Source organism: Oncorhynchus mykiss, chromosome 15 (assembly GCF_057628025.1).
Source record: "Oncorhynchus mykiss isolate SJ-2025 chromosome 15, ASM5762802v1, whole genome shotgun sequence".
Taxonomy (NCBI): domain Eukaryota; kingdom Metazoa; phylum Chordata; class Actinopteri; order Salmoniformes; family Salmonidae; genus Oncorhynchus; species Oncorhynchus mykiss.
Window position 1 is genome coordinate 19,078,977 of NC_143036.1, and position 21,638 is coordinate 19,100,614.

General features: G+C 47.6%; 1 protein-coding gene across 2 annotated transcripts in view; it reads left to right on the top strand.

The window, feature by feature from the left end:
• The window catches only part of scn5lab (sodium channel, voltage gated, type V-like, alpha b), a 191,241-nt gene that overhangs the window by 96,221 nt on the left and 73,382 nt on the right, over nt 1-21,638 (top strand). For both annotated transcript variants that reach the window (XM_090199463.1, XM_090199462.1), the window contains 2 exons: nt 13,148-13,321; nt 14,748-15,104. In XM_090199463.1, coding sequence (XP_090055589.1) covers nt 13,148-13,321; nt 14,748-15,104 — 531 coding nt within the window. The remainder of the gene's footprint in view (nt 1-13,147; nt 13,322-14,747; nt 15,105-21,638) is intronic.

Consider the following 21,638-nt stretch of genomic DNA (forward strand, 5'->3'; position numbering starts at 1 on the left):
CTGGACTGAGGGCTTGTAGGCCTGTTTATAAGGCAGGTCCTCACCAGACATCACTGGTAACAATGTCGCCTATGGGCACAAACCCACTGTCGCTGGACCAGACAGGACTGGCAAAAAGTGCTCTTCACTGACGAGCCACAGTTTTGTCTCACCAGGGGTGATGGTCGGATGCGCGTTTATCGTCGAAGGAATGAGCGTTACACCGAGGCCTGTACTCTGGAGCGGGATCGATTTGGAGGTGGAGGGTCCGTCATGGTCTAGGGCGGTGCGTTACAGCATCATCGGACTGAGCTTGTTGTCATTGCAGGCAATCTCAACCCTCGTGTGGTACCCTTCCTGCAGGCTCATCCAGCATGACAATGCCACCAGCAATACTGCTCGTTCAATGCGTGATTTCCTGCAAGACAGGAATGTCAGGGTTCTGCCATGGCCAGCCAAGAGCCCGGATCTCAATCCCATTGAGCACGTCTGGGACCTGTTGGATCGAAGGGTGAGGGCTAAGGCCATTCCCCCAGAAATTTCCGGGAACTTGCAGGTGCCTTGGTGGAGAGTGGGGTAACATCTCACAGCAAGAATTGGCAAATCTGGTGCAGTCCATGAGGAAGAGATGCACTGCAGTACTTAATGCAGCTGGTGGCCACACCAGATACTGACTGTTACTTTTGATTTTGACCCCCCCCCCCCCCTCCCCTTTGTTCAGGGACACATTATTCCATTTATGTTAGTCACATGTCTGTGGAACTTGTTCAGTTTGTGTCTCAGTTGTTGAATCTTGTTATGTTCATGCAAATATTTACACGTTACGTTTTCTGAAAATGAACGCAGTTGACAGTGAGAGGACGTTTTTTTTGTTGTTGCTGAGTTTAGCTGACGATTTAACTTCACAACTTAATGAGGCCATTCAGAATCCACCATGCATTTAATTATCTGTGGATGAATCAACAGATAACACTGATAATGTCCAGCTTCTGGTGTTTTTCAGATTTTATAACGAAACCAAGAAGGAATTCTGTGAGAAGCTGTTGGGCTTAACCCATCTAGAAGCACACTCACAGAGAAAGGATACCCATGAGGTCATCAAAGGGATGCTGACAGACAGGGAATATATCTGAAGGCAGTGGTCTCCATCAGCACAGATGGAGCTCCAGCCATGATGGGAAGAGGGATGGGACTGGATGCACGTTTGAAAGAGAACCACCCTGACCTGACATCATATCACTGCATCATTCATCAATGCGCCCTGTGTGCCAGTCTGGGAATGGAGTATTCTGAGGTCATGACAATGATGATGAAACTGATCAACTTTTTGAGAGCAACATCATCGCTACAACACCACCTGCTACTAGACAGTCGGACAGAGGCCAATGCCAGTATTGATGACTTACACAACAATGCGCACAACAATGTCAGATGGCTCAGCAAAGGAAGGGTTTTGGAACGCTTTTGGGCCATTCAAGAGGAAGTCAAGACGTTCTTATCAGAGCAAAAGAGTAAGAAGGCAACTCAGTTGTCTGAGTTTTTGGAAGATGAGGAGAAGATGGAAACAGTTGCATTTTTGACAGACATTACATCACAACTTAATCAACTGAATGTTAAGCTGTAGGGATGGGTCAACACAGCTTTTCAATAATGATCTCCAGGGAGAACCACTTCCCCAATCTTCTGGTGCAAATGCAGGGAAACAAAGATGTTCCCAAACATGTTGATTTCATCCAGAAGCTGATGGATAACTTCAAGACTCGCTCTGATTACTTTACTTATGGGAGAGAACTGCTGCTGCTCATCCAGAACCCCTTCTTGGTAAAAAATGTGACAAAGTTGTCAGAAAAAGCTAAACAGATCTTCAGATGGGTAGATGTTGCATCACTACAAATGGAGTTGATTGAGCTGCATGAAAATGTGTCTTTGAAGGAGCAGGCTGGTGACTGTGACCCTGGCACCTTCTGGGGAAAGACGGTGCCTGCAGCTGATGTTCCCGTTCTCAAGAAACTGGACTAGACATCCTGACCATGTTTGGCTCCAACATACATCTGTGAATCAGCCATCTCCACAATGAACATCCAAAACAAATACCGCACCAGGCTCACAAATGAACAACTGCACCAGTATCTCAGAGTTACTCTCATGAAGTTCAAAGCATTGGCAGGAGAAAGAAAGTGTAATTTCTCTCATTAATGCAAAGGCAAGGCCCAGAGTGACTTATACATGATATTGCATGGCCCAGAGTGACTTATACATGATATTGCATGACCCACAATGACCTTCTGTGCATGCAGATTATTATTGTTGTTCAACTCTCCTTTGTTCTCCAGAAAACATGCACTTTATTTAATTTACATTTGGTTCTTTTTTAAATGTATGGCCCATGTACAGTGGTTCACAGTGCACTTTTTGCATAGACAATTATGCAACCACTTTTGATCTTCAGCAATGTTGATGCAATGTTGCACATGTTAACATTCAAAATAAAAAAGTTAGAATTAATTCAAAGTCTTAGTCTCATTTAATGTATTTAATGTACATTTTCTATAACATTATGTTTCCTATACTTTTACAACGCTGTACCACTGATAAAGGATGATATCCATCCAGACTTTTGACACCTCGGATATTTGTGTCACTGGACCTTGTCGATAGTTGAGTACACCTGGTATAGGGAATATGCTGCCATTTCGGACACAGGTGGTGTTAGGGTTATGTAATTTGTTGTGTTGTACCAGGAGTGGTCCAACAAGGAAGTCATTTCAGGCCAATGGGTCCAAAATCAATAGAGCTTTTCCTCCACTTGGCTGGTCACAGTGTGCTACAGTGAACAGTCCGGCGTGTGTGTGTGTGTGTGTGTGTGTGTGTGTGTGTGTGTGTGTGAGAGACCACAGCAGATACAGCATATGCTGTCTCATCCCTATCTTGTCCTGCCCAGCTTTTAGCGAGACCTGTCATTATCACCTTAGTCACTTGAGTCTGAAATGTCGTAGAGTGGTGGCTGTGTTGGATATGTCATGGAAATTCTGCACACTGGGACACTCAAAGTCAATTTTAAATGAATAATTGTTTATTAACAGTTAATTGGAGAGGTTCCAACAAACTGGATGCACAACTGTACACGTCTGTCAGGAGTTCCATCGGGGCAGTCCCGTTAGATCTCTTATATACTGCGTACAGACACATTACATAGGCATGATTTAGCTTATTCATCATTAACGTTTGGTTCATGCATGTGACCGACCAATACTGGTTCATAACATGTAAAATACCAATACCGCACGAGGCTTCTTCTCTCCAATCTGAGACCTTGAAACTGAGATATCCTTTCAAGGTTCTGGGCGTACTGCCAAATTGCAGATACTGATAGTGAAGATTCCTTCAATCAGTCACTTGCATGAACACAGAAATGTGTTATTAGAAAAGCACAAACATAAAATGTTCCATCACAGATACAGATAGAGCAATAAGAATGTGACATATTATTGATGAACGCTAATTCTGTGTAGTTACAGGGTTAACCCATTACCATTAGGTATAATGAAGTATTCTTGCGGCTTGCTAGAACATTGTGAACTGCGGTAGCGCAGTGGTCTAAGTTTGTTTCTAGTGCTGGGCAATCATTTTTTTCTTTTTTTTTTGCACCAAGGAAGGTATATATCGACGTTCTCGGAACCTTTTCAAACGTTTGAAATCGCTGTCTATTTCCAGCGATCAGTCTGACACAGCAGACTAACTGTCAGTTCACAAAGTATGTGGACACCCTTTCAAGTTAGTGGATTTGGCTATTTCAGCCACATCCATTGCTGACAGGTGTATAACATCGAGCACACTGCCATGCAATCTCCACACTCACTACCAAGGGGGCTCCCGAGTGGCGCAGCAGTCACCTCTAGCACTGCATCTCAGTGCTAGAGGTGACCCTGGTTCAATTCCAGGCTGTATCACTACCGGTACCTACCTCAATGCATAGTGCCAACTGTAAAGTTTGGTGGAGGAGAAATAATGGTGTGGGCCTGTTTTTCATGGTTTTCAGTGAAGGGAAAACGCTACAGCATACAATGACATTGTAGATGATTCTGTGCTTCCAACTTTGTGGCAACAGTTTGGGCAAGGCCCTTTCCTGTTTCAGCATGACAATCCTCTTGTGCACAAAGTGAGGTCAATATAGAAATGGTTTGTCGAAATTGGTGTGGAAGAACTTTACTGTCCTGCACAGAGCCCTGACATCAACCCCGTCGAACACCTTTGGGATGAATTGGAATGCCGAATGTGAGCCAGGCCTAATCGCCAAACATCAGTGCCTGACCTCACTAATGCTCTTGTGGCTGAATGGAAGCATTTCCCCACAGCAATGTTCCAACATCTAGTGCTGCATTTCCCAAACTCGGTCCTGGGGACTCCAAGGGGTGCACGTTTTGGTTTTTGCCTTAGCACTATGCAGCTTATTCAAATATTGAACTCATCAGCAAGCTTTGATTATTTGAATCAGTTGTGTAGAACTAGGTCAAAAATAAAACATGCACCCAATGGGGTACCCAGGACCGAGTTTGGGAGACACTGATCTAGTGGAAAGCCTTCCCAGAAGAGTGGAGGCTGTTATAGCAGCAAAGTGGGGACCAACTCCATATTAATGCCTATGATTTTGGACTGAGATGTTCGACGAGCAGGTGTCCACATACTTTTGGTCATGTAGTATATATTGTCTCTCTCTCTGAACATGCTTATTCGTGTGTTTGTGTCTCTGCGTGTGTCTTAGTTTGTGTGCGTGAGCATGTGTGTACATGTGTGGGGCTGTTCTCCTGAGGCCAGTTGGGCGTGTCTCGTTCCATGGAGTATGTTAACTGTGGGAATGAAACCTTGTTGATGCCCCTCTGTGTGCAGTGTCATGCTTCCCAGAGAGAGCTTGTCACATGGCATCTCCTCTCTGCCCTCCTCCCTGTTGAGCCTGCACCCACCACCCTTCCACTCGCATGAGCCTGACTCTGCTCTGTACGTGGTTGTGTGTGTGTGTCTGGATATGCATGTGTGTGTGTGTTTTGCGTGTGTGGGTGTGGGTGTGGGTGTGTGTGTATATCTTCATACAGTATATGCTGAGCCACCATGACCACAGTCAGCACAGCACAGGCCCTAGTTTACACAGCAATGGCCGACATCTCGCGCCCCACGGCTACCCTTCAGCCACAAAGACATTGCGGAACAGACCTACGGACGAACACCTACGTGTCAGGCCTGTTAGATAGTCACATGAGTGTGTCAGTTGCTGGCATGTTTTCTTTTTCAGAAACGTGCATGCACTGCACATCTGTATGTGTCTGTGTGAGAGAAGACAGGAGTACGTTGTTTAGGATGGGAGAGTGACAGACAGGTTTGGGGTGGGAGAGTAACAGACAGGTTTGGGGTAGGAGAGTAACAGACAGGTTTGGGGTGGGAGAGTGACAGGCAGGTTTGGGGAGGGAGAGTGACAGACAGGTTTGGGGTGGGAGAGTAACAGACAGGTTTGGGGTAGGAGAGTAACAGACAGGTTTGGGGTGGGAGAGTGACAGGCAGGTTTGGGGAGGGAGAGTGACAGACAGGTTTGGGGTGGGAGAGTAACAGACAGGTTTGGGGTAGGAGAGTAACAGACAGGTTTGGGGTGGGAGAGTGACAGGCAGGTTTGGGGAGGGAGAGTGACAGACAGGTTTGGGGTGGGAGAGTAACAGACAGGTTTGGGGTGGGAGAGTAACAGACAGGTTTGGGGTAGGAGAGTAACAGACAGGTTTGGGGTGGGAGAGTGACAGGCAGGTTTGGGGAGGGAGAGTGACAGACAGGTTTGGGGTGGGAGAGTAACAGACATGTTTAGAGAGGGAGAGTGACAGGCAGGTTTGGGGAGGGAGAGTGACAGGCAGGTTTGGGGAGGGAGAGTGACAGGCAGGTTTGGGGAGGGAGAGTGACAGACAGGTTTGAGAAAGGAGAGTGACAGACAGGTTTGGTGTGGGAGAGTGACAGACAGGTTTATGGTGGGAGAGTGACAGACAGGTTTAGGGTGGGAGAGTGACAGACAGGTTTGGTGTGGGAGATTGACAGACAGGTTTGGGGAGGGAGAGTGTCAGACAGGTTTGGTGTGGGAGAGTGACGGTGGGAGCGTGACAGACAGGTTTGGGGTGGGAGAGTGACAAACAGGTTTGGGGTGGGAGAGTGACAAACAGGTTTAGGGTGGGAGAGTGACAAACAGGTTTGGGGTGGGAGAGTGACAGACAGACAGGTTTGAGGAGGGAGAGTGACAGACAGGTTTGGGGTGGGAGAGTGACAGACAGGTTTGGGGTGGGAGAGTGACAGGCAGGTTTGGGGAGGGAGAATGACAGACAGGTTTGGGGTGGGAGAGTGACAGACAGGTTTGAGGAGGGAGAGTGACAGACAGGTTTGGGGTGGGAGAGTGACAGACAGGTTTGGGGTGGGAGAGTGACAGGCAGTTTTGGGGTGGGAAAGTGAGAGACAGGTTTGAGGAGGGAGAATGACAGACAGGTTTGGGGTGGGAGAGTGACAGACAGGTTTGGGGTGGGAGAGTGACAGGCAGGTTTGGGGAGGGAGAATGACAGACAGGTTTGGGGTGGGAGAGTGACAGACAGGTTTGAGGAGGGAGAATGACAGACAGGTTTGGGGTGGGAGAGTGACAGACTGTAGTAGGGTGGGAGAATGACAGACAGGTTTGGGGTGGGAGAGTGACAGACAGGTTTGGGGTGGGAGAGTGACAGACAGGTTTGGGGTGGGAGAGTGACAGACAGGTTTGAGGTGGGAGAGTGACAGGCAGGTTTGGGGAGGGAGAATGACAGACAGGTTTGGGGTGGGAGAGTGACAGACAGGTTTGAGGAGGGAGAATGACAGACAGGTTTGGGGTGGGAGAGTGACAGACTGTAGTAGGGTGGGAGAATGACAGACAGGTTTGGGGTGGGAGAGTGACAGACAGGTTTGAGGAGGGAGAATGACAGACAGGTTTGGGGTGGGAGAGTGACAGACAGGTTTGAGGAGGGAGAATGACAGACAGGTTTGGGGTGGGAGAGTGACAGACGGGTTTGAGGAGGGAGAGTGACAGACAGGTTTGAGGAGGGAGAGTGACAGACAGGTTTGGGGTGGGAGAATGACAGACAGGTTTGAGGTGGGAGAGTGACAGACAGGTTTGGTGTGGGAGAGTGTCAGACAGGTTTGGGGTGGGAGAGTGACAGACAGGTTTGGTGTGGGAGAGTGTCAGACGGGTTTGGGGTGGGAGAGTGACGGTGGGAGCGTGACAGACAGGTTTGGGGTGGGAGAGTGACAGACGGGTTTGAGGAGGGAGAGTGACAGACAGGTTTGGGGTGGGAGAGTGACAGACGGGTTTGAGGAGGGAGAGTGTCAGACGGGTTTGGGGTGGGAGAGTGACGGTGGGAGCGTGACAGACAGGTTTGGGGTGGGAGAGTGACAGACAGGTTTGAGGAGGGAGAATGACAGACAGGTTTGAGGTGGGAGAGTGACGGTGGGAGCGTGACAGACGGGTTTGGGGAAGGAGAGTGACAGACGGGTTTGAGGAGGGAGAGTGACAGACAGGTTTGGGGTGGGAGAGTGACAGACAGGTTTGGGGTGGGAGAGTGACAGACCGGTTTGGGGTGGGAGAGTGACAGACAGGTTTGGTGTGGGAGAGTGTCAGACGGGTTTGGGGTGGGAGAGTGACGGTGGGAGCGTGACAGACAGGTTTGGGGTGGGAGAGTGACAGTGGGAGAGTGACAGACAGGTTTGGGGTGGGAGAGTGACAGACTGTAGTAGGGTGGGAGAATGACAGACAGGTTTGGGGTGGGAGAGTGACAGACAGATTTGAGGAGGGAGAATGACAGACAGGTTTGGGGTGGGAGAGTGACAGACAGGTTTGAGGTGGGAGAGTGACAGTGGGAGCGTGACAGATGTTTTTGAGGAGGGAGAGTGACAGTGGGAGAGTGACAGACAGGTTTGAGGTGGGAGAGTGACGGTGAGAGCGTGACAGATGGGTTTGAGGAGGGAGAGTGACAGTGGGAGAGTGACAGACAGGTTTGAGGTGGGAGAGTGACGGTGGGAGCGTGACAGACGGGTTTGAGGAGGGAGAGTGACAGACAGCTTTGGGGTGGGAGAGTGACAGACCGGTTTGGGGTGGGAGAGTGACAGACAGGTTTGGTGTGGGAGAGTGTCAGACAGGTTTGGGGTGGGAGAGTGACGGTAGGAGCGTGACAGACAGGTTTGGGGTGGGAGAGTGACAGTGGGAGAGTGACAGACAGGTTTGAAGTGGGAGAGTGACGGTGGGAGTGTGACAGACAGGTTTGGGGTGGGAGAGTGCCAGACAGGTTTGGGCTGGGAGAGTGACAGTGGCAGAGTGACAGACTGGTTTGGGGTGGGAGAGTGACAGTGGCAGAGTGACAGACAGGTTTGGGGTGGGAGAGTGCCAGACAGGTTTGGGCTGGGAGAGTGACAGTGGCAGAGTGACAGACAGGTTTGGGGTGGGAGAGTGACAGTGGCAGAGTGACAGACAGGTTTGGGGTGGGAGAGTGACAGACAGGTCATCCGAGTCACCGGTTAGATGAGTAATACGTGAGCATTTAGCAGATATGCATTTTCAGACTCTCTACTAACCTGTATTTACACTGTTGGCGAAACATATTTGTGTTATTTTGGTCTTTTAGCTAGGTTCATCTGTTGGAATACATACTTTTAACTTTTAATCCCATTTAGTCTGTAAACCAAGCTAATTTGTTTCGAAGCTGTGGGATATTCAATACGGCATAGGCCTACCTAGTAACAATATTGTTTTATTAGGTTTTCTACAGAAAACAGAACAGGTGCATCTGAAATAGCATCTATTCCCTATAGAGTGTAGCGTACTTTTGTTTACCAGAGCCTGGTCGAAAATAGAGCACTTCTGCTCTAGGGAATAGGGTGCCATTTCAGTGTTTCACTTAACCTATTCAGTCGTACCTCAGTCTCCTTAGCTGTGACAGCTCTTCGACAGAAGAGGATAGACTACACACACAACCTGCACACTTTCTTATGATTATCACTGGAGATATGAATCGTGTTGCTACGATGCCGTGACATGCTCAGACCAACTCATATGGATTCCTAAATTACCATGTTTGCCTTGGGATCCTAAACGCTTACTCATTACTTCTGCTTTGGCCTGACAAAAATAATTACCCAGCATGCCTTTGGGGGCGTGTCCCAAACGGCACCCTACTCCCGAATAGTGCACTATCGGCCCTGGACAGTAGTGCACTATAGAGGGAACAGGGTGCCATTTGTGACATAGTCTTGCTGTGATAGTGTGTACCACACTGACCCAGTGCTGATGTAGCCTTCCTCTTTTTAAGGTTTGCCTACATAAGTGTTAGTACAGTGTGCTGTTCATTATCCGAGTTAGAATTACAGAGATGCTAATTTCATTTGAAATGAAACACATCATAAAAAACTGACGCTGACCATACTGACCCCACGGAAAATTTCACCCAGATTAATACATCACATTTGCATTCCAATAAAGTACTTGTGATAATAAGTTGAATTTGCATTCCAATGCTGAATGGATAATATATTTCCAATAAAGTACATGACATAAACTTACAAACTGTAAATGTTGTGTTTGCTGAAGTACTGTCACGCCCTGATCATAGAGAGCCTTTTTATTCTCTATTTTGGTTAGGTCGGGGTGTGACTAGGGGGGGGGGGGGGGGGGTGTTCCTATCTAGGTGTTTTATTTCTACATTGGCCTGGTATGGTTCCCCATCAGAGGTAGCTGTTTATCGTTGTCTCTGATTGGGGATCATATTTAGGCAGCCATTTTCCCCACTGTGAGTTGTTTGTTTCCTTTTCGTTTTGTAAGTTTCACATAAATAAAGATGTGGAACTCAGAGCAACCTGCGCCTTGATCCGTCTCTCCACACAGCCGTGACAGAAGATCCTACCACAACAGGACCAAGCAGCGTGCCCGGGAGGAAAAGGTATCCTGGACATGGGATGAGATATTGGAGGGGAAGGGATCCTGGACTTGGGAGGAAATCCTGGCAGGACAGGATCGCCTTCCTTGGCGGCAAACGCAAGGAGAGAAGGGAGGACAGCAACGACGCCGGGGTTCGCGGCCACAAGGAGAGCCTAAAAGACAGCCCAATTTTTTTGGGGGGTGGCACAAGGGGTGGTCGGCAGAGCCGAGGTGTGAACCAGAGACAACCTGGGAGGAGATAGAGAGGTGGTCGGTCGACCCAAGGAGAGTACCAGAGCCCGCCTGGGAGTCGATGGAACAGTGCGAGGAGGGATACCGGAGAATGGAGTTGGCGAGGAGTATGCGGCAATGCAGGCGTTTGGAGGAGCATGTCACCAGTCCGGTGCAATCTGTGCCGGTCCCACGCATCAGGCCTCTTATGCGCCTCCCTAGTCCTGTGTCTCCTCCTCTCACTCGCCCTGAAGTGCGTGTCCCCAGTCCATTACGTCATGTGCCTGCTCCTCGAACTCTTCCTGATGTACACCTCCACAGCACAGTACATCCGGACGTCCTGTGCCTGCTCCCCGCACTCGCCCTGAAGTGCGTGTCACCAGTCTGGTGCCATCTGTACCGGCCCCACGCATCAGGCCTCCAGTGCGCCTCCCCAGTCCGGTACTTCCTGTGCTTGCTCCCCGCACTCGCCCTGAGGTGCGTGTCACCAGTCCGGTACCATCTGTGCCGGCTCTACGCATCAGGCCTCCAGTGCGCCTCCCCAGTCTGGTACTTCCTGTGCCTGCTCCCCGCACTCGCCCTGAGGTGCGTGTCACCAGTCGGGTGCCACCTGTGCCAGCTCCACACACCAGGCTTCCTGTGACGGTCCCCAGTCCGGAGCTTCCGGCAAGGGTCAACGGTCTGGAACCTCCCGCAAGGGTCAATGGTCCGGAGCTTCCAGGCAAGGCGTCCAGTCCAGCTCCAGGGCAGGAGAATTCCTCTGCGCCGGTGCCCAGTCCAGGCACGGCGGCCAACTCAGTTCCATGGCCGGAGCCTTCCTCGGCGCCGGTGCCCAGTCCGGGTGCGGCGTCCAGTCCCGCTCCAAGGCCGGAGCCTTCCTTGGCGCCGGTGCCCAGTCCGGGTGCGGCGTCCAACCCAGCTCCATGGCCGGACCCGTAGTCAGGGCGGAGGCAAAGACCCGCACCGGAACCGCCACCGACAATAGTCACCACCCCTACCCTCCCTAGTCACGCCCTGTCACGCCCTGACCATAGAGAGCCTTTTTATTCTATATTTTGGTTAGGCCGGGATGTGACTAGGGGAGGGGGGGTTCCTATCTAGGTGTTTTATTTCTATGTTGGCCTGGTATGGTTCCCAATCAGAGGCAGCTGTTTATCGTTGTCTCTGATTGGGGATCATATTTAGGCAGCCATTTTCCCCACTGTGTTTTGTGGGATCTTGTTTTGAGTTAGTGCATGTTGCACCTCTTATGTTACGGTTCGTTGTTTGTTTCCTTTTTGTTTTGTAAGTTTCACAAAAATAAAGATGTGGAAGTCGGAGCACGCTGCGCCTTGGTCCGTCTCTCCACACAGCCGTGACAAGTACAGACATTATGAAAATGTGTTTGAATTACATTGCAACACAATAAATGCATTTTTCAACACATTTGTGGTGTGTATTTACAGTAGTGGAATGTCTTCCCCCCAATGCTGTGCGATAGACCACTAAATTAAGTAAACCGGAATTATTAACTCATATTAACTTTTGCATCACTCTGGGCAACATCAACATCATCCTAAAGACATGAAATAATTGTATGCTGCTCCATCTCCCTGCAAACCAGTACAGTACAGTACACAAACAAAATCAATTCATGCAGTACATGTCCATGTCTTGTCCTTCTCTGGGGCTATGCCATGTCATGTTGGACTTTCTGACTCAATGTTGTCACATGATCTCTGCGATAGATGCTCTGCCCAATCATAATGAGCGGCCCGTCTCGTCCTCAGGTCCTGACAGCGTAATAACGGTATGATTGTGAAGAACCTCGTCATCCATAACGAGCTGTGTGCCGAGCCTAATGAGCCCCATGTAAATGAGAAGGGAGACACACGCCAAAGCAGCAGGCACACACACACACACACACACACACACACACACACACACACACACACACACACACACACACACACACACACACACACACACTCTGACATTGGGCCACTCCAGGCAGCTGAAAGTGCCAGTCAATATCCCAGCAGTAATCATGCTGTCCCGCTCACTCAGCTACTCACTGCGCGCGTGTGTGTGTGCGTGTGCGCACATGGCCTACGAGTCTTAACAGACTCTAGATCAGATCCTTTCAAGAGTCCCCGGTCGCTTGGGGGGAAAAAAAATTGTGTCACCGCAAAGGCTACCCAGACCGCCCTCTGACGCTTTCGCCTTGTCCCCCTCCCTCTCACCTCCCGCCTGTGTGTCACGTACTCCGTGTCACATCGAGGAGCGCGTCTCCCAGGAACAACTAGCAGAGAGGCACTTCTGGAGCTGCAAGATGAAAACACCAGATTACAGAAGCACACACACACACGCACACTCGCACGTACACACACACGTACACACACACACACATCTCAACTGTAGACCTGTCAGCTGCTTCAGCTTTGACCACACAAACACAGAGCAAGAGACCAAGTCCAGCGAATGTAGAAATAGATAGAGATGAGGATGCTCCCAAAACAGCATCTGAAAACTGATTCAAAAGCATTGCATTAACTCCAATGAAGAAAACACAGAGACAGGGATTGAATCAAAAGTGCATTGTTGACAACGTAGTGCACTGGCAATTTCCCTGACGTTTGCTGAAATCACATTCACGGTAAACCCTCAAGTGTAAATTACTAGGACAGTTTGCTTGTCAGCAATGCACATTTGATTAATTCCCAGTCCACGTAGAGCTACTATGTTAGTATGGGTAGGAATTGGTCCTTCAAGTTAGTTGTAAGTGGAAACATTGTACAGCCCTGCCTTCCAGATAATTCCAGAAGGTTCCACGTGGATAACATCAGTAGATTGGGAGGCAATGCGAAAGACAGCAGTGTTCTATTACAATGCTTCATGAGCAAGGGTAGCCGGGCCTGATTCTGACTCTAACCTGCTCTGAAGTGTCCTACCCCCAGGCTGAGCACTCCCTCTCTCTGTGTGTCTGTGTGTGTCTGCGTTTCCTAGGTATTCTCCGGGATCTTCACCGCCGAGATGGTGTTAAAGATTATCGCTCTGGACCCCTACTACTATTTCCAGCAAGGTTGGAACATATTTGACAGCATCATCGTGTGCCTCAGCCTCATGGAGCTGGGCCTGTCCGATGTGGAGGGACTGTCCGTTCTCCGATCCTTCAGACTGGTATTTAAGCATTAAGCATGTCGCCCCTCCGGCCTATCTGTCTCTCTGTGTGCTGTCTGTGTGTTAGTTGATGATGGTTGTCTGGATATAAGTGTTGCTGGCTGCAATGTTTGACAGTGTGACTGGTTAGCTCACTCTTCCGATGCTAATGTACGAATACTGTAAATCCCCCTAACTGTGAAATTGGCAAGTCCTTCTCAACAGTTACTAAGAGGCTATTCTCATTGACAAACATTTAAGGAGAGGCAGCTCGATGAGATTTCAATTTACATTAATGTGCATAAACTTTTCAATTTACATGACACTATTGCTCTGCACCTCCAAATTTACCGTAAATACCACTAGGCTACCCTGGGGCGGCAGGGTAGCCTAGTGGTTAGAGCGTTGGACTAGTAACCGGAAGGTTGTGAGTTCAAACCCCCGAGCTGACAAGGTACAAATCTGTCGTTCTGCCCCTGAACAGGCAGTTCATTGCCCCTGTTCCCAGGCCGTCATTGAAAATAAGAATTTGTTCTTAACTGACTTGCCTGGTTAAATAAAGGTAAAATAAAAAAAAAGTATCACAGTTGCCACTAACCAGTAAGCTTGCAAACTATTCAATAATGCGAGCAACTTTTCCTCTAAAACATGTTAGCTACACTCTTAGATAATGCAACCACATCGTACTACACTCTTAAATCATGTTTTACATTTAACCTTTATTTAACTAGGCAAGTCAGTTAAAACTTCTTATGGCTAGGGGTTCCGCTAGGGGCACCCGTCAACAGCATTCCGCTGAAAAGGCGGAATTCCATAAAGCTATGGAAATAATTTCAGAGTGTAACAGGCTCAATAAAACTCAATAAAACAAGTCTAAAATATAATGAAAATATATAGATTTAAGCTGTTTCAAAAACACTGCTCTGCTATTAGTATTTTTGCTGTATGAATGTTGGGCTCAACGAGACAATTCTGTTTATACTGCCAGGCTTAGAAGGGTGCAAATGTTGTGCGTGACCTCCAGGGGTATCGTTCGAGACGTGAGAAATACGCACGTTTACATTACAGTTATGTCTCTCGAAAATCGACACCTCTCAAGAATCTCTTGAAATTCTCCTTAATTCTCGTCAACGAGAATAGACCCTAAACCAGCCTGATTTAGTTAACCCCTTCTTAGTACATAATTCCATTGACACAATTATTTCAATTGTAGCCAGTAGCCACTTCTTAATTTCTTAACTTTAAAATGTTTAAAGTTAAAGATGAGTATAGGATAAAGTAAAATAAATAACAACATGGACGAATACATTGATCATGCATTTCTAAATCTTTTGATTCAACTTCTAGATAACATGCATTTTTAAAACACACACATATTGACCATGTCTCAGATAACGAACAAACAGCAGATCTCACTATCCCATCTCCCCTCTCCCCCCTCCCACAGCTAAGGGTGTTCAAGCTGGCCAAGTCGTGGCCCACCCTCAACACGCTCATCAAGATCATTGGCAACTCGGTGGGCGCTCTGGGAAACCTGACCCTGGTCCTAGCCATCATAGTCTTCATCTTTGCCGTGGTGGGCATGCAGCTGTTCGGCAAGAATTACCAGGACTGCGTGTGTAAGATCTCTAAGGACTGTACGCTGCCGCGCTGGCACATGAAGGACTTCTTCCACTCGTTCCTCATCGTGTTCCGGGTGCTGTGTGGCGAGTGGATCGAGACCATGTGGGACTGTATGGAGGTGGCAGGGCAGCCTCTCTGCCTCCTAGTCTTCATGCAGGTCATGGTGATCGGGAACCTGGTGGTAAGTCATTCTTCCACTCTCAGTCTCTTGGGTAGTGTGGGCAGTAAGGTACATGTTTTGGTTGACTTTTGAATGCACCACAAAAGTGCGTGCAGCCTCTATATTTTGTGGGATTTTAGTGCTCAGAGGCTACTCAAATTTTAAATCAATGTGTGTAATCCTTTCCTAAAATTGTGAAATTCAGGATTACATTTATTAAGCTGAACATTTCCCTCTGCTATTTGACCCTGTAAAAGGTTGCCCCCCTTACGTCAATTTAGCTCAGTTTTGAGCAGGACATAAGCGTGGTTCATTCATGTCTCTGTCACGAGCCCACTGTGGTACTGGGGGTTGGCTGGGAGAAGGGGTGGGGGTGAGTGCCTCCTCTACCTCTCTGCCCTTCCACTTTATCCCCTTCCTGCCAATGGCTTCTATATCTGCCATGGTTGGAGCTTTTGGAAGGGTGGGCAGGGGTGTATGGGGGCTTGTGTGGGTGGGAGGAGATGGGGGGGGGGACGAACTAATCTCCATGAATTGTTTTGGTAGCAGAATGACAACATGACCCTGACAGTGGCTCTTGTTGAACGCCCCACCGCCCACCACTTGGTCCAGAGCTGCAGGGGGTCGGGGGAAGGGAGGACGTTAAAACAATCCCCATAAAGCTCAGACGTATCCCCTATGAGGCACGATTCAGTTTCACGAAGATGCTTGTTAGTGGCTGGCCATGTTAGCCTTGACAAAAAGAACACACAGGGAAGAATGGTTGAAATGTCACACAGTACAGTTTTGTGACCATTAGAAATGAATCAGGTTTTACGGTCCTGCTCTCTATAGACTTTATAGATGTAACAGGTCCCCCTGGGCATGTATAGTAATTAAAAGACACCCCTAACATCCCATATCATCCTATAATGAAGCTGTTTATTGATTGGTCAGGACTGGTAGTGCTGAACTGTGGGCCAGGTAATAATGAAGGAAACAGGGTCCTGGGTCCCAGCTGGTCTAGATACCATTTCTCAAAGAAGCCTATGCAGTGTTTTTGAGCTGTGTTCAATCAATCAATCAAATTTATTTTATATAGCCCTTCGTACATCAGCTGATATCTCAAAGTGCTGTACAGAAACCCAGCCTAAAACCCCAAACAGCAAGCAATGCAGGTGAAGAAGCACGGTGGCTAGGAAAAACTCCCTAGAAAGGCCAAAACCTAGGAAGAAACCTAGAGAGGAACCAGGCTATGTGGGGTGGCCAGTCCTCTTCTGGCTGTGCCGGGTGGAGATTATAACAAAACATGGTCAAGATGTTCAAATGTTCATAAATGACCAGCATGGTCGAATAATAATAAGGCAGAATAGTTGAAACTGGAGCAGCAGCACAGTCAGGTGGACTGGGGACAGCAAGGAGTCATCATGTCAGGTATTCCTGGGGCATGGTCCTAGGGCTCAGGTCCTCCGAGAGAGAGAAAGAAAGAGAGAATTAGAGAGAGCATATGTGGGATGGCCATTCCTCTTCTGGCTGTGCCGGGTGGAGATTATAACAGAACATGGCAAAGATGTTCAAATGTTCATAAATGATCAGCATGGTCGAATAATAATAAGGCAGAACAGTTGAAACTGGAGCAGCAGCACAGCCAGGTGGACTGGGGACAGCAAGGAGTCATCATGTCAGGTAGTCCTGGGGCATGGTTCTAGGGCTCAGGTCCTCCGAGAGAGAGAAAGAGAGAAGGAGAGAATTAGAGAACGCACACTTAGATTCACACAGGACACCGAATAGGACAGGAGAAGTACTCCAGATATAACAAACTGACCCTAGCCCCCCGACACATAAACTACTGCAGCATAAATACTGGAGGCTGAGACAGGAGGGGTCAGGAGACACTGTGGCCCACTCCGAGGACACCCCCGGACAGGGCCAAACAGGAAGGATATAACCCCACCCACTTTGCCAAAGCACAGCCCCCACACCACTAGAGGGATATCTTCAACCACCAACTTACCATCCTGAGACAAGGCTGAGTATAGCCCACAAAGACCTCCGCCACGGCACAACTTAAGGGGGGGGGGGGGGGGCGCCAACCCAGACAGGATGACCACATCAGTGACTCAACCCACTCAGGTGACGCACCTCCTACAGGGACGGCATGAGAGAGCCCCAGTAAAGCCAGTGACTCAGCCCCTGTAATAGGGTTAGAGGCAGAGAATCCCAGTGGAAAGAGGGGAACCGGCCAGGCAGAGACAGCAAGGGTGGTTCGTTGCTCCAGAGCCTTTCCGTTCACCCTCCCACTCCTGGGCCAGACTACACTCAATCATATGACCCACTGAAGAGATGAGTCTTCAGTAGAGACTTAAAGGTTGAGACCGAGTTTGCGTCTCTGACATGGGTAGGCAGACCGTTCCATAAAAATGGAGCTCTATAGGAGAAAGCCCTGCCTCCATACCATTTCTCAAAGAAGCCTATGCAGTGTTTTTGAGCTGTGTTGCATGGTTGCATGTCGTGACGCTTCAGTAGTTTAGCTAGGATATGGGCATATCTGCACACTTCCAAGACTTCCTTGACTGTATTTCTGCTCTCTCTCACACACAAGCACACACTTTGTCCTGGCAGATGTAATGCCTTAAGGATTAAGGCTGTCATGTGTGAGGGGTTTTCCACACTAACTGACACGTAGACAGGTGTTGTAGTTTACACTGCATAAGACTCCTACTGTATGTGTTACAGTAGGATTGTTGAAATACAAAATGTCTCATGATTCCTGTGTGGGGGGTAACCTTACATTCTTGCCACTGCCGGTGTCCTACCACAACCAACCGAGTAAACAACTTAGAGATTAAATGGGTAGACAAACTCTACTATATGGAGTGGTACACAGCCTTGCCAGTAACACTTTCTACCCACAGTATCCTCTCTGTCCTTAGTGCTCCACTACATGCTGCAGTACTGTTCTAATCCGCGGGGCAGGCAAGCGATGAGGTCGCAATTACCCAGCCTGCCCCGCTAATATTATCTTTCTCTGCAGGGTCGCCCCAGTCCCTGAGTCAAGTCAGTCAAGTCAGTGCCTGTCATTTGCTTACACACTTGTGTTAGAGGCCTCCTCCCTCTCCTCCTCTCTTCTCCCTGCTCCATCCCTCCTCCCCCTCCTTCCCACTCCACCTCCTCTTCTCTCTTTCCCTCCCGAGTCCCCTGTCTTATTTATTTTGGCTGAGCAGTCAAAGGAAGTCGTTGAGACTGAGCTCTGCCTGGGCTGCGAGACATCGGGTTGTATAAAATAACATGGCTGCCGATGTCTCGTCGGGATATTTACAAGGCTGACAAAATGTCTGATGTGGGACGGCGTGTTAACGGATCCAGATGCATGACTAAGCATTATTATGATTGCATAGCATCATGGGATAAATAAGGGAGATACATTTGATACTTAATTAACTGATAATGCCCTCAAAGCCTGTGTTTGGAGAATATTTTGACACGGGTGTTGTTAGCATCTCGGGCCAGCAAACCATGCCAATATATCCTCCAAACACCAGCTTTGAGGTCATTATCACTTTTATACAACGGTTTACCAACATATTTAAATAACGATTAACATATTTTCAGTAAAAAAGTTATTTTGATGAATTTATTCATACTAATTTATCCATCCAAGAGATAAAGTCCCAACGCAAATGTAGGGTTGCTACCAAGCTGTCTGGATCATTCATGCTATCAGTTAGGTTGCCAGAGACGCGACCCAGTCGTGATGGCTTTTTGTTCTAAGTCTATGGACTTAACCCAGTCATTTATTCTAAATGTTTTGTTGCCATGCAGCCTGGTAATATTTTTATCCCTTGCTTGCTAGCTAGCCAAATACGGCGTACAGTCAGGTCAAACAGTGTAGCCAAAATAACAGCAAAGTAGATGCATTTGCGTATGTTTAAGCTGTTTTCTAGTGATGTTTATTTGGATACATCCATAACAATGAGCTAATGATGCACAATTTCAACTGGCATAGTAAATGTGCACTCTTGTCTGAACACTGTTCAGTGGAGGTACATAGCTAACACAATCACTTAAAACTGTAGCTGGAAAGATTGCAAACTACCTGCATTTAATTTCATTTGACCTGCTTTTCTGTTGACATGTATTTGTATATATCCATAAAAATGATGCTGATTCATGATTTTGACTGTCTAAGAAAATATGTCTCTCTAGTTGCAAAGGTCGAAGAGACAGACAGCAAGGTTTATACAAATCTCGCCTGTTAAAAACCAAATGCTAGTCTAAAAGAAATGGGGGATAATGTCTAGATGCTTTTAACTGTGGAGGTCAAGTTTAGAAATTGCCTGGTTGGGCTGATGAGATGGAAACGTAAATAGGCATTTCAACATCATAGCCTAACATAGGTAACTTTTGGAATAGACACAGGCTGGAACGCCTTTTTAATCAATCAACATCCAGGATAAGACCCACCTATTGTATAATATTCCTATTAGCTTGCCTTATAGTTGTTTGTGTTTGTAAACATGGGGTACCATCTCTGTCAGTGTTTTAATTTAAACTGAAGAAATGTCACAGTGTTGTTATGTGAAACTAGCACAATGAATTAATATTCTATGAAAGCATAAAGGGGCAGGTATTCAGATGTAAGATCTTAATTTGATCACCTTGTTGCAGGAGAACTTGTAGTGTATTTCAATTTAAAAAAATTCTAACTTGATTTTCCCTTACGAAAAATGTATCAACCCCTACAAACATGTTCCTAATTATAATCCATATAAGAATTCAAATTTCCTGTTGCTGCAGGCTTATGTTCCTACTGTAGCACACTTGCTCAAATTAAGATCCTACAGTATAGTGGCCATTTTTGTCTTGACATCAAAGTTGACGTCACTCGTGATGACGTCTGGTTCTAAGAACTTAAAACATTGAACTTATTTCCCCATTGGGATAACACATTTAGTGATTATAAACAATATTATGATTTCTTAGTATGTTATTAACAACGTCAGAAGACATGAGTCATCCTAAGGTTAATTAGAAAATGAGCACTCTTTTAGATATCCAGATCTGGCCTCGAGAGAGCTTTTCGCTCTGCTCCCTGTTGTCTCAAGTGTTATGAACCTAACACTCCCCTCTCCTGCATGGTACTCGAGTGGACCAATAAGAGCCATCCAATAGCTCCCCTGTCTGAGCTTGTCCCTGCACACACAGGGGGAGAGAGAAAGAGACTGAAAGAGAGAGAGAGTGAAAGAGAGAAGGGGGAGATATGAATCCTAGCCATCCATGGCGATAGCATTCTCTAATCTGTTCTGTGAATCCTGTGAATGCAGTGTTTGTATGTGCAGTACAAACACAGGTCATTACGCCACCGCCTGCCACTCTCATTCTCGGCAACAACCTTCAGAAGCAGGCTGCCTGGAGAGTCTAGAGAGTCTCTACTCTGTCCAGGAAGCTTACCAGCGTAACCCTACTCCAATGATCTCTACTGTAAGTGGGCCAGGGCCAGTAAGTTCAGGTATACTGTCTGATCTTGGCTTGGGGGACTTAGTGGAGAGTTATCTCCTTTAATCATCCCTTTTCATCTCAGTGTCCATGTTACCCTGCCAGGCTTGTACCTCTCGTCCCTTTCGTGCCTGACATGAGATGGGCCGTCAGTCAACGGAGAGAGTCTGTTTGTGTGTGTGTGTGTGTGTGTGTGTGTGTGTGTGTGTGTGTGTGTGTGTGTGTGTGTGTGTGTGTGTGTGTGTGTGTGTGTCGGACCATGGACAAGACCTGCATGGGTCTGGGTAAGATTGCTCTCAATCTTTCAGCCTGGCTGGGTCATGGCCTCATTGCCAATCAGGTGCAGGTTGGTTTTCTCTTAGCATCACAGAAATAAGACATTCACCATTACGCAATCGTTTAATTCTATATGGATTCTGTACATGGAATGTAAAGGTAATCCTTCTCGTTAAAACAAGATAGCCTCATCTTGATATAATCCTCCGAGTAGACAAAACATTAAGAACTCTTCCATGACATAGACTGACCAGGTGCATCCAGGTGAAAGATATGATCCGTTATTGATATCACTTGTTAAATCCACTTCAATCAGTGTAGATGAAGGGGACAAATCTTTAAGCCTTGAGACAGTGTAGACATGGATTGTGTATGTGTGGCATTCCGAAGGTGAACGGGAAAGACAAAAGATTTAAGTGCCTTTGAATGGGGTACGGTAGTAGGTGCCAGGCAAACCGGTTTGAGTGTCAAGAACTACAATGCTGCTGGGTTTTTCACGCTCAACAGTTTCCCGTGTGTATCAAAAATGGTCCACCACCCAAAGAACATCCAGCCAACAGCAGGCCAGTGGTCGAAAATGGGTAATTGATGAGGACAAAGGAGGCTGACCTGAATTGTGCAGAGCAACAGATGGGCTACAGTTAGCCACCTGCAGTCCAGTACAACATTGGTGTCCAAAGACCCATAAAAGAATACATGGACACAAATGGGGTATGAGCAAAAAATAAGAAACTGTGGTTGCTGTGAGCTAAGGAACGAAAACGCTAGACACTAAATAATTAGAAAAACATTGCCTGGTCTGAT